The sequence below is a fragment of the Physcomitrium patens genome, chromosome 17 (assembly GCF_059467195.1).
Source record: "Physcomitrium patens ecotype Gransden chromosome 17, ASM5946719v1, whole genome shotgun sequence".
NCBI lineage: Eukaryota > Viridiplantae > Streptophyta > Bryopsida > Funariales > Funariaceae > Physcomitrium > Physcomitrium patens.
Genome location: NC_143426.1, coordinates 1,397,389 through 1,409,745, shown reverse-complemented (window position 1 = coordinate 1,409,745; position 12,357 = coordinate 1,397,389). Strand labels below are relative to the sequence as shown.

Genomic DNA, 12,357 nt, shown 5'->3' with positions numbered 1-12,357 from the left:
CAATAAAAAATTTCAAATTCTGGTGCACAGGAATTCAACAGATTCTATTCAATACAAGGCATTCAAAACAATCCTTAAAATTTCAAGCGAACACAACGTGACGCAGAGAAACGCAAGCACGAGTCACGGCGTCTACTCGATGACCGATCAATAGCACCGGGTGCAAAAACCCACACCCAGTCCCATTGACATGAAAAGATTACACGCTGTTGCATACGAGGCGCTCAAACTAAGCTGCTGAGTGTACCCGCAACGACGAAATTCGGAAATGACCACACGGACTAAAACCTAAACAGAAAATGCATCAAAACATGTCAATCATGTCAATAAAAAGCGAAGGACCAAACGATACCTCCTCAAATCGGCCGTATGACATCCAAGAGTGGGCCAGACTTGTCACCGTGGGGTTTCTCCCTCACAGATTCCCGAACAAGAAACTGTCCCTTGTTCTCATACAGAAGGTGCAATTTCCAACGCGAGACACTTGAGCTTATTGTAGTCAGCCGCATAGCACAACCTCATCCACGCTCTGTGGGCTTCGTCCTTCACACTGGTCTTCGCCATTGTTCTCAAACCCTAGAACCCCATTTCTCATTCTCCGACCTCCCAAACTGTGCTCATGACGCAACAGAACGCCGTAAAGCAATGCCATGCGCCATACAGAACCTCCACCGCAGCTCCGAACGGGATTTGGAGCGCCTTTTTGTCGAGAAATTTATGAATATCTCCACCGCCGCGGCGACGGCTGCTGGTAATTCTACAACCCACAATCCCAAAGCTCTCGATCTGAACCTCGCCGAACCTTCAAGCTCAGAAATTCGTTGCAAGGGGCCTCGGAAGCTCGGTGTAGAGGTCGATCGCGGCACCAGCTTCAGGGGGCGCCATAGCTGACGATAGCTTGCAATGCTTGTCAGTGCTCAATACCGGGACAGTTACAGGGCTCCGGTGGGGTTGTAGATATTATATTTATTCTTTATTTAGAATTATATGTGAATGAACTCTTGAACATCCACGAATTTCTACCCTTGAAATGTGAATCTAGTAGAAAACTAGAAGGGTCGTTATCATGCTCGATGTTACTTTTCAGATTGCACGCTCTCGTGTTCTCATTCGTTGGAATGCTACAACATGTAAAATTTCAGAGTATTCATTCTTGAATTAGGAACAAAATACAGTATGTCATTTACAACAATGTATTAAAAACTTCGGCCTTTCTTTAGGATTAAATTTTATTTTTTTTTAAATCAATGTACAAATATATATATATATATATATATATATACATACATAATTCTGTCTCCTTGAACTTAAGGAAGTGAACATAACTAGAAATCATTATACCATAGGTTCAAGTAATACAATTTTGAGTTTAAAGTAGATCAGTATTTTAAATTGAGAAGATTTTCATTGAAAATGAAAGTTCTTTGGTTATATTATGGTAAACTTCAATTGCTTGGAAAATTTCTGAAAATAGAATTTTCTATAGGTGTTTTAGATTGAATGATTTTACTGATACTAAAAAAAAGCAACAAAAAACCATTAGATTTTTCGAAAAATTGGTTTAGATTTAAAATATTAAAAAAAAATCTATATTTTTATATTATATTATGACTCAACCATGTCACAATTTTATTCAGGATTTATTATTAATTTAAAACCGTGATATTAATAATAAAACTATGTTTAGGTTATTGTTTTTTACTCAAACTGTGACAACAAAAAATATGTATATCATGCGTAAATATACGCATATATAAATAATGAATACATAATTGCATGTTTTTTATTGAAAGCATTTAATTTGCGTGTTAAACGCATTTCATAATAGTCATTCCGTATGCATCTTGATTATTCACTTTCAATTGGTATGAAACAATTTTTCACTTGCCAAAATTTATGTACTGGTTTATTACATTTATTGTAGATGTAATTCTCTTTAGGATCATGGTGTAGGATTATTTATATGTGGAACATGATTGTTTCGAATGTAATGAACCAAAAATCCATTAAATACAGCAGATCTTGGTGGAGTTTTACTTCTGGAATTCTAATAAACTTTCTCAAAAGATCTCATGATTAACCTCAATAATATTCTACCCATTCAATGATGCTTATCATATCAACAAGAAACTTAAAGTCCTCATCACAATGAAACACAGACAATTTAATGTCGATAAAAGCTATACAATCCATCAGACATCCAGAGGGAGTTCTAACAAAATCAAAGGGTTTTTACGAACTTTAATGAACGCCTACGGATCGGCAAATTCCATAACAAGACACAATTATACGGCTTTCAAGCTGAAATTAAACCAGAAAAATCACAATCCAGTGAATAGCAGAAGAAATGAAGATTCCTTTGAATAACAAAACAAGCAAAAATGAATCACAGGTCATGAACTTGGGTATTCTGAAGGGACCAATCAACCTGTAGTTACGTTGCAGGATCACCACTGCTCTAATCCGAGATTGAAGTAAATAAATGTAAAAAAAATAAAAATGTATAGGGATATCTTTTAATCTGGTCCTCGCGATTAGAGGCATTTGACTAATACAAAGTGGATGAGAAAAGGGCAAACTGAGCGGAGGCTTGGAGTGTGGAAAATCGCAGTCTTGCAAGACACACATATACACAAATATATACACACAAGCACACACACACACACAAAAGCATATACTCAGTGCAGTTCGGATATGGAAGCAGGGAGGTGACTGTAAGAGGGGTAAATTTTTCACATCGTGTATTGGCAAATCTGAGGGGAGCCATAATGAGGTCCATCCATGGACTTAAATACACCGTCATAAAACTGTTGACGGAATTATGAGGTACTACTGTAGCAATATCGTAACGTGCACAACACCGTCAGATCACACACTTGGGGGCAGGGGGGGCAGGTGGGTACAAAAGCACTTTAGTGCCTTGAATTGCAATTGATATGTGCAGTCAGTGGGCCTACAGCTGCTGCTGCCTCTGCTGCAGCAACAGAACCTACCTACTACTAGGCACCGCAGCAACAGCAGCAGCAGCGCTGCACCTCATAAACCGTGCTCAGCCTCTGCTCTTGCTTGACGCCCATTTCAAGATTTAGCAATGGTACGTTTTTTGCTTGCATGCGCCCCACAGTCCTAGCACGTGAATGATCAACGCAGCCTACGAGCTCTTACAGCCTTGGATTCGTCTCCCTTTTAATGTCACATCAAGCGAAGAATTCATCCGCATTCAAGATCCTCAATAATTGGGTGCATTTGTGTCTCACTAGTTGCAACAGAAGGGGGGAAGCTCGAGCCGGAGCTGGCTGGCTGCTGGCTTGGATCACTTCGGGATCGCGTAGTAACAATCCAAGAGCATCAGAGGGAATTCTATAACCTGCCTAGACTCTCTCTCTCTCTCTTTCGCGCTTTCTCTCGCTCTCTGTGGGGGTGTGGGGGCCCACACGGAGATCGGGACCCTGCCTCCAGTATCTTCAAAGAGGGGAGGATGACTGGGCAGTTCCAGCAGGTGTTTGTGAGTTACGTTGCGAAAATGCGGTCAGACGCCCCCAGGCCTACATCGTCGTTTATAATATGCAAATTTCATTAAGTACAAAGGAGGGTTTCAAGAAATTCATCATGCGCTGACACACTCCCTCTGCGCCCCACGCCAGTCCTGGTGACGCTACGGCACTCGCCTAGGGAGAATTTTCTTAGAAAGTGCAACCAGCTGGTTTCTGACTCAAATACCACTGTGGAAAATACAGTGACTGAAGAATCTAATAAGGCAACAATGTAAGTGAGAAAAGAAAAAAACGAAAAAAAAAAAAAAAAAAAAAAAAAAAAAAACTCAGTCATCTGCTGTTTAGGCGCTGACACACTTGGGAATTATCAACGAATTATGCCACAAACACACTTACACAGGGAGGTTATGATCTCGGATGGAGTAGTTGAACCATTCCCTGAGGGAATCTGGAAACCACCAGCGATTCTCCACTCAGGGATGATGCATCATAACCTCCTGCTAAGCGTACACACTAGGATCGCCCAGGTTTCCTGCAATGTCCGAAGTAACATCGCTGCAGTCCCCTCATCCAAACGTACAGGTGGTAGCTCACCCACAAGGAAAATCCTCCCCGTATTTTTTTTAACATTTCAAAGCTTCTCAGATCTTCCATTCAGAGGTATGAAGGTTGTCCCTGGCATTCCCTTCGAGAGGTGCTTAGCAATCGCTCATCTGAGCGAAAAAACACAACTTTTTGTGGAAAGACAACTACGTCGATGAATGAGTTTTTTTTTTTTTTGCAAGCGAACAGGGCAAGAAGAATGAACGTACACAACATTCGCACAACTGGACCAGTCTCCCAAGTTCTTATCTCAAAAAACGATTTGTGAGAAAAATAATATAAAATAAGATAACATAGACGAGAAAATTCTAGTGCAGTAGAGTGGTTACAAAAAGCACTCGCCTTCCAGGAGATGCTTGTCTGGCAATCATAAATTCTGTAGAAAATGCACGAACTACTCGAGCTTCGGGCCCACGATCGATATCGTAGCACACTATTGATTTCGTAGTACTAAGACGACATGTACACACAGGACGCTTCCTGGGTTATACACGAGGGGTAAACTCCGCGTTTTACCCGAAATCACAATCAATATATCTTCACATCATCTTCCATTCTGGTGTACTAGACACCAAGTTCTCACTAGGAATTCGAAGGCATTTGAACGTGGAAGTATTTCAGTGCAAAACTGTCGTCGTCAATACAGAGGACCTGTGCATCTGTTGAGAAGGGACAAATGTCACCACGTGTTACTGCGAACTCTCTGTCTGGGCTGGTAAACGACGTGCACCTATCACCCGAATTGCGGACCATGACGTCGTTCCACTCGACCAGTCTGCGTTTTCAGGAGAGCTCAGTATCGCGCTAGGTGTTAAAAATAAGATGTCTGCAATTTCTCAAAAGGGAGTTCTCGATTCTTTGCTGGAGCTTTTTGACATGCCCTGAGCAGGAATAAGATATTCGTAACAACCCACCCGTCGAAAATTAACTGCTTGCAGTCTCTAAAATTGACTAGACCTATCTTGTCGATGGTGAGTAAAAGCCGATATACCGCAGAACAGTTCCCGAAGTGCACAATGCTTATCTGTACTGAGATTGATCGCTGCGTGAGGTACCTAGACTTTTCAACGCAACAGACATCCTTTCGCGTGTGAGAAACAACAGCATAAGTGACAGTGACAATGGAAGCTAATCAGACCCGTGATCAAGGCTGGGTACTCTTCCCATCTGTAGATTCCAGAACTCATCCGTGTCAAACATTCGCTACTTATCACAAATAGTCCTGGTATTCATTGATTATATCCTGCAAATTGACCACAGCATTTGATTCGCGTCCTACACATGATAAGAAATTTGCAGACTCAGCGTCTAAGACAAAAGAAAACCACACTGTGTCAGGGGAACAAGGAATGCAGAGAAGAGAACAGTGCCACAATCATTTCGGCGAACACGAATGCAGAACGGTTAATTGATCCGATACACAAAATTTCAGTGAGGGGGTTTGTGAATAAGCACACATTAAAATCAAGGCTAGGAAGTTCTAGTTCACACCCGAAACACACCAGGGGGAGAGAATGGGCAAGTAAGAAACTCGACATTGGGAGAGGGGGAGGGGGGAGAGGTGGGGAACCTCTATACGAAAGAGGATTAAAGATTTCTCAAAAATGTCTTGTCCAAGAGCAGTCATAGTACAGATGAGTTTGCAAAGTGACGCCGTGGTGGTCAGATGTAGTATACAACTTGCGCCTTGATTGGGACATGCACCGGGCCACGAGGTCCAACTGCGTGTGAAGACAAACCAAGATGATAATGCTGCCGTCCACTTCGGGGGGGGGGGGGGTCGTCCATCATAACCCAAAAGCCAGCTAAGAGGAGGAGAGGATGACGATGATTCTAATGAAAACGCCGCATACAGAGTCATGTAGGCGGCAAACAAATTTATAGTGAGAAGAAGATGCCTGCAGATTAAGAAAACATGAACTAATGGCACGGCGCAGAAGTAAAAGAAGGTTGGCGCAGCTCCTGTGCAGCGGGCAAAGCATGCACAGATGCTCAAAATTTGGATCAACGATCCAGCAGAACGAAGATCTCCATCTCGACTCAGGCCTTGATCAGAGTATACCGGAGTCCAAACAGTGCTGTCAATCGCAACCAAGAGTATATTCACCCTGGAATACAAGGTTGCCGCGAGGTATAATCTGGGGCTCCCAAATGGCATAAGACCCAACCGCAGTAGATGATCAAATCAAAGGAAAAATTGAGGCAGCCGCACAAAGCCACTCACTCACTGCCTGTTGGCAGGTTGGCTTCACCGACTCATTGTGACGAACTTGAACTGAGACTCAACCTGATCCTGCAGGCCCAACATGATGGTGAATACAACGTTGCAAAGCGCAACACTTTCTCATCCACTCACTTCTACAGCCCCACATTCCCTCCACATTTTCACAGAGAGGTCCCCCCGCTAACCAGCAGGATCCCCCCCCCCCAAAAGTTCATTGTCTTCTGCCAGGGCAGCAGATTGGTACCCAACTGTACTATGCGTAACTCAGCCAAGAGCAGTGATGTCCTTCGCTCTTACATTGCTAACATTCTACTTATTTGAGCTAAAAATATCTTCCAATCTTTCCATTAACGAAAATCAATCCTCCATGTCATTATATAAATCCTCTTTTCCAATATTATAAAGTGCTTCCAATGATAGTAGCACGGCGATGGTCGAACGCCCAGCCATAGCTGTCATCAACTTTCCCACTCCCTTGGCATATAAAAATGTTTCCCTCCGTCCATGCCAAAAACATTATATGTATACTCTGAGCAGAGCTCAAAAGGTTAAACAGTCTTGGATTCGGAGGTCACAGAAGCTGGGTCCAAGGGAACAGTGCTGCGTGGACTGCTAGCGCTACTATTACTACAACTAGAATCATAAGGTGAAGCAAAAGTGGATCTCTGAAGAACGTCGACAGGGGAAGCAACGTGGTCGGACGGTAGAATTTGAACAGAGAACGATGACTTTTTGCAATGGTAATTGAACCACTCATCGGCGAGGAGGTTGAGATCTGAACCATCACCACCAACACCGCCGCCACCGCCACCGCCCACAATCAGATTATTACTACCCGACTGCTGAACCTCAGCCAGAGGGCCACCGACCAATGTGGGTTTCCATGAAATGGAATCCCAGGTGGTGTGCCGGTGACGGTCATAGTGACACTCAACCCAAACGTTTCCAGACCCAACCCCTATGTCAGATGACGCATCCCCCGCCCTGGAAATCGAGAGCTTCAAGGGTGAGAGAGATAACTTGCCTCGGGATGGGCTGCCGCCGCTGCTCTGCGAGTTGAAATCACCCGACGGTGCAGCGGTCATGGGGATGGAGATCGAAAGCTGCGTGTTATTGCTCGTGTGATTGCTCTGGCCTCCTCGGCCCGCGCTAGTGGTGCGGTCTGAATCTTCCACATCCGACCCCCACGCCAAGGCACTCGGATCCCGTGAGCGCGGCCAGTCATCGAAGAAGTGTCGCAGTGGCTGCCCCTCGCTCGACTCCCGCCCTACGCTGGTCGATTCCACCCCACCATATCCGTTGCTCAGAAATGAATGCTGCTGTTGAGAGGCTGCCATTGCTGCTAGATTTACCTGGCTAGCCTCCGGCATCAAGCCGAATTCCTGGCCCAGAAGTCCTCCCATCTGAGAACTGTTATAGCTCAGAAGGGAGCTGTTACCGCTACCCTTGGGCTGCGCGGCGGGCAGTACCTTGGATGAAGTCATTGTTTGCCAAGATTTGTTCATTGTGGTATTCAACCTGGATAAATTGCTCAATGACTGTGCTTCCTGACTAAGCCCCCGAGTGCTCCCAGATGCCTCCGAGAAAAGTATCTGTTCTGGGCCCATGCCCATCTCAGACTTCACAGTCATCCCATTCATGTACCTGCAGCGTTTCCCAATAAGAAAATCAGCCTTAATCCTATTGACACGCAATCGGGGCATTTGATAATATGGACAGACAGACAGACAGCACGCGTGATCAACGAGATGAGTTCCAGTGTGTAACAGTCAAATCAATGGCACCCCTTGTGTGCGCACAACACAGAGGTGGAACACTGAGGTAGATGATGACATTTCCATGTGCGCCTATGGGTATTAATGGGCGCCGAGTACGGCAAGTTCGACCAAATATTAATCGGAGCAAGAGAAATAGTAACGTAAGAGTACCTGTAGTCTTTACTGGTCAGGCCTGAAGTGCCAGCGGCCGAGGAGAGACCCGGAAGCTGAAACTGACCGGAAGATGCGGCAGGAGAAGATCCTCCGGACAAGCCTCCGGAGCCACCAGGGCTGTTGTAACCCATTCCACCACCGCCTAAGTTAGGCGTGGATTGCGAGTTCCCTGACAATATCGATGGCCTCAGGTTGCTGTGAGTCAAGCTGGAGCCCGGAGTGGGCGTGGAAGTGCGAGAGGCGCCCACAGCAATGGCGGGTTGGGGTCCAGAGGACGTAGCGGAGCCTGATTGTGAGGCAGATGAAGTCTGACCTTCCGCTGGTCTGCGAGAACGGTGACGGCCACGGTGCATGTGACGTTCACAGTACTTCTGATCAGGGACGACGTCCCGGGCGCAACGCCACTTCTTCCCATCAGTTCTCCGGCAACGTCCTGGTTCTGGATCTGTGTTGTTGGGGACACCCAAGTGAAAGGCTCCCCATACCACTGCAGACACCAACCACGGGACCAAAAAAAACTACGTGAATAGAAACCTAATAATTCTCATCGCACCCCATGTTGAGAGATGTTGAAAGCAAGGCATACCTGATTCCATACATGGGCACCAAAAGCTCAAACAAAATTTCTAGCCTAGGGTGCAATTAGGACCAAAAATAAAACCTGCATTGAGCAGAACGTTTGAATATGCAAATTAGGGGCTTACGATTGGTGGTGTGATGACTGGATAAACTATTCATTGTCGCAACACTCTTGCGAATCGGGTTCAGAAGCTCCTGCGGCACGTTAACACCTGCCATCATGTATTTGAAGATAAGTGCTTGATGCTCTAATTCTGCCCACTGACTAGTGGTGAAGGGAGCACGGGCTCCGCTAACTGGATTGTGTACAGATTGACCCATGTGGTTCATATTTTCCCTCCCCATTGATAGACCACCGCCTGCACACGTTAAAGAGAAAGATTTCTTTGAGTTAGAGGCTTGATTACCATCCCATATTACTGCAACTCTTAAAATGTAAGCACCACTAGCTTGGACTTCACTGCACTCCAGCTACTCAAAGCATGAATTACTAACGCCAGTGATCAGTAGCGAAGACGGGATGCCACCAGAGGAATGCCTGAACAGGTCGCACTGAGGAAGCGTGGCAGATGCTTTGAGAACTAGACGAATGACTGAAAACCTTCTAGAGCGACGCAATGATCAAGAAGTACATGCTGACAACAATGATCTTGAAGGGATTCTGTACTGGAGGCGGTGGCGCCTTCTTTAAAGTTTCCACTCAAAATCCAAACTCACAAGGCGAACCTTAGCAAAGTCAATGTCGCCTCTCTAATTGACTCCAAACTGACTAGCAGTATTCTTACAAATTCATCAATGAGGATAAGTGACATTCTGGAATCACACGCACTCAAATGCACAGAACACAAATGTGGACCTCAGATAGAGGCCCAGACCTCGATTTCCTCAGCACTGGTAGTACCGACCTCTCATCAAAAAGAGAGCATCTTAGAACTAATCTTGACACCAGTAGAGGTCATTTCACCTGAAGGCTTGTAGTGGTATGCAGAAGACTGCAGGTGGTGATAAGAGAGAGGTCTTCCACAACCTTGACCTCCAGAGTATGTAGAAGCCGAGACCAGAGAATCTTGTCTCAGAAGTCTGGCGTCGGAGACGACATTCCCGTGGTCATTGCCCAGGAGCGACCCATCAGAGGCGCAAGAGTTGGTAGGTGAACACCCAAGCCTACCGTCGGAAACCATGCTACTGCTAAGCACCATGGTTCCACTGGGGCTTCCATTCATGTGCATCTTAAGGTCGGACTGGCGATGAAAGGAATCAGTTCGAGCCATTTTGAGTGGACCACCGCCGCGTCTATCTTCCAAGTCCATTTCAGAGGCTGATCGACAGTGCTTCGAACTACTCAGGTGGTTGTTGGGCGACAGCGACCCTGGCGAGTTGGGTGAGCTCATAGTGTGCATTGACAAGGAATCGGCTCGACAGACTACCTAGCTCTTACGTCAACCTTGAGAGCACGCACTCGGGGAATCTAAGCGCGTGGTGGTGGCCACGAAACTGAGCGAGAAGTCCATTGAGCGCAAGCAGAGAAACTCAGCTTGTGAGACACTGTTGGGAGCAGCCTTCACCTCTCCCCGACTCTCCTCTCCCCTCCCCCCTGATCCGGTTTCCACCAATCTATCCAGCTGAAGGACTCACGCCACAATCTCAATGATCTCACTCGCCCAACACGCCTGCTTTCTACTTTCCAACATGCGGATGCTGCTAAACCTTTGTCCAAGTTCAACACTTCAGGAGTTTAGCTGCCCTGTAATCCCCGGAGAAGAGCACACAGACACACGCACACAACACTCTTTCACATGTAGTGTGCAGCAGCGACTACCTGCCCTTCCGATCGCCACGCGACAAACTTCTTGCTCACGGGAGCAACATCAACCTGCTCCTCGCGGATAGTGGTAGGCAGCCGCATAAGCTGTGTAACGTTTCACCATCTGATCAAATCGATAGTGTCCCAAACCTGCATCCACTTATTCCACTTTCAAAACCCTTGTTCCACATACCACCAAAAGTCAGCTTCTTTACTCACATACACGCACTCACAACCTCGTCAAGTTCGAAGTAACCCGTAACCTCAAATCTTGTTCCTCTTCGGCACTAGCTCAGATAGGGATGGCCAACCGCTGGCACACAAAATGTACAAAAACCTGCTCCACTCTGGACTACACTGAGCTACGACGTCCCATCACATCAACAAGCACACATGAACTCTCACACACTAGTATTCCCTGGGGACCAGCCCAGTGCGCCCCGGCCCTTCACACTATCCCTGTGCACTCACACTTCGGCTAACTAACTCCACTCTTCTCCGCATAATCAACCAACTCTGGATCATCATCCATTAAAGCCCCTGGGTCCCAACACTCAACCGCTACATCCTCCTGCACAGCTGTTCTACCACCCGCAGTTCCACCAGCGAGCGTTGCAGCAAACGACAGACTAGTGAGGCTGCTACTTTTTCTAACGAGGAACAAAGCATCGGACAGTGGTGTGAGCTGCGCAACGTAACACACTACTAACCTATTCAATCACTTGCGACTGTGTGTGTCTGTGTGTGTGTCTGTGTGTGTGTCCCCGTTGGCGACGACTCCTGCGACCACTGCCGCACAACCAGCCCAGACAATGCGGAGGCAGAGCGCATGCACCTTTGGCGTCCCCACCTCTTTCCCTTCCCCGGCCTCTTCTGCTTTCTAGATGTCCCTCCCAGTGTTCCGTGCTTCTCTCAGCTGCCAGTGTAAGAACAGAAAATGGAATTTTCCCTTGGACGCCGGCCCCCGCTCATTAAATTAGTAGACTCCCCCTTCCGGACCTCCGCGCCTTCCGCACTTCTACATTATACGTAGAATTACCTTGCGCCAGACTTCTGTCGCTGGTACTTGGCCTCACCCGCTTTTCTCACCATCCCAGTAACTGCCTCTGAAGAAAAAGAAAAAAGAAGAAATTAAAACACTCTCTGCCCCTGCGGTTAATCACGTGTGGTTTTCCGCCGCGCTTAAATGGCAATGCTAATTTCGCATCTTCATTAGTTTTCTCTATGTTTGGCCTGTGGTTGGATCCTTTTCCGTAGATTTTCCTTGATTTTCTAATAGGAAGTGGCTGGCTCACACAAATTAGGAGGTTCAGGATAGTGCTTCGCCCTTGGATGAGGATGCAGGCGAGCAGCTCCCAGCTGCAAAGGGCAAACGTGTAATTTCCTCACTCCCCCAACCCCCCTATTAAATGGATATTTCACTCGTCATCTTCTACTAACTCTTACACACCCACTCAGACATACAGACAACCATGTAGATATACATAAATTTAACCAACTTAAATTGTGAGACTAACAATTTAAGTTGATTAAATTTACGAAACAAAAATCAACATTAATAATAGTGACATTTTTTTATATATTTCTCTCTCTCTCTCTCTCTCTCTCAGAATACACTATGGAAAACATCACTTGATTTGAAAAGCCGTGTGCTTCAAGGCAAATGGGCAAGAAACTTGCAAGTTATCCTATCAGAGCTTGATACTCTCACCAAAGGGCCAT

At 46.0% G+C, this 12,357-nt stretch overlaps 1 protein-coding gene across 2 annotated transcripts; it reads right to left on the bottom strand.

Annotated features, from left to right (window-relative positions):
* Window positions 1–5,475: 5,475 nt before the first annotated feature.
* Window positions 5,476–11,585, bottom strand: LOC112294399 (growth-regulating factor 4). 2 transcript variants are annotated; one of them, XM_024544740.3, is made up of 6 exons: window positions 11,346–11,585; window positions 9,796–10,785; window positions 8,957–9,190; window positions 8,250–8,739; window positions 7,346–7,965; window positions 5,476–7,096 (listed from the first exon to the last, which is right to left on the bottom strand). In XM_024544740.3, exons 2-6 carry the CDS (start codon window positions 10,229–10,231, stop codon window positions 6,870–6,872), a joined length of 2,007 nt encoding a protein of 668 aa, XP_024400508.1. In that variant the 5' UTR covers window positions 10,232–10,785; window positions 11,346–11,585; the 3' UTR covers window positions 5,476–6,869. The 2 variants fall into 2 exon arrangements, with proteins under 2 accessions (XP_024400508.1, XP_024400509.1); XM_024544741.3 differs by having other exon boundaries at window positions 5,476–6,390.
* Between the last annotated feature and the right edge of the window lie 772 nt (window positions 11,586–12,357).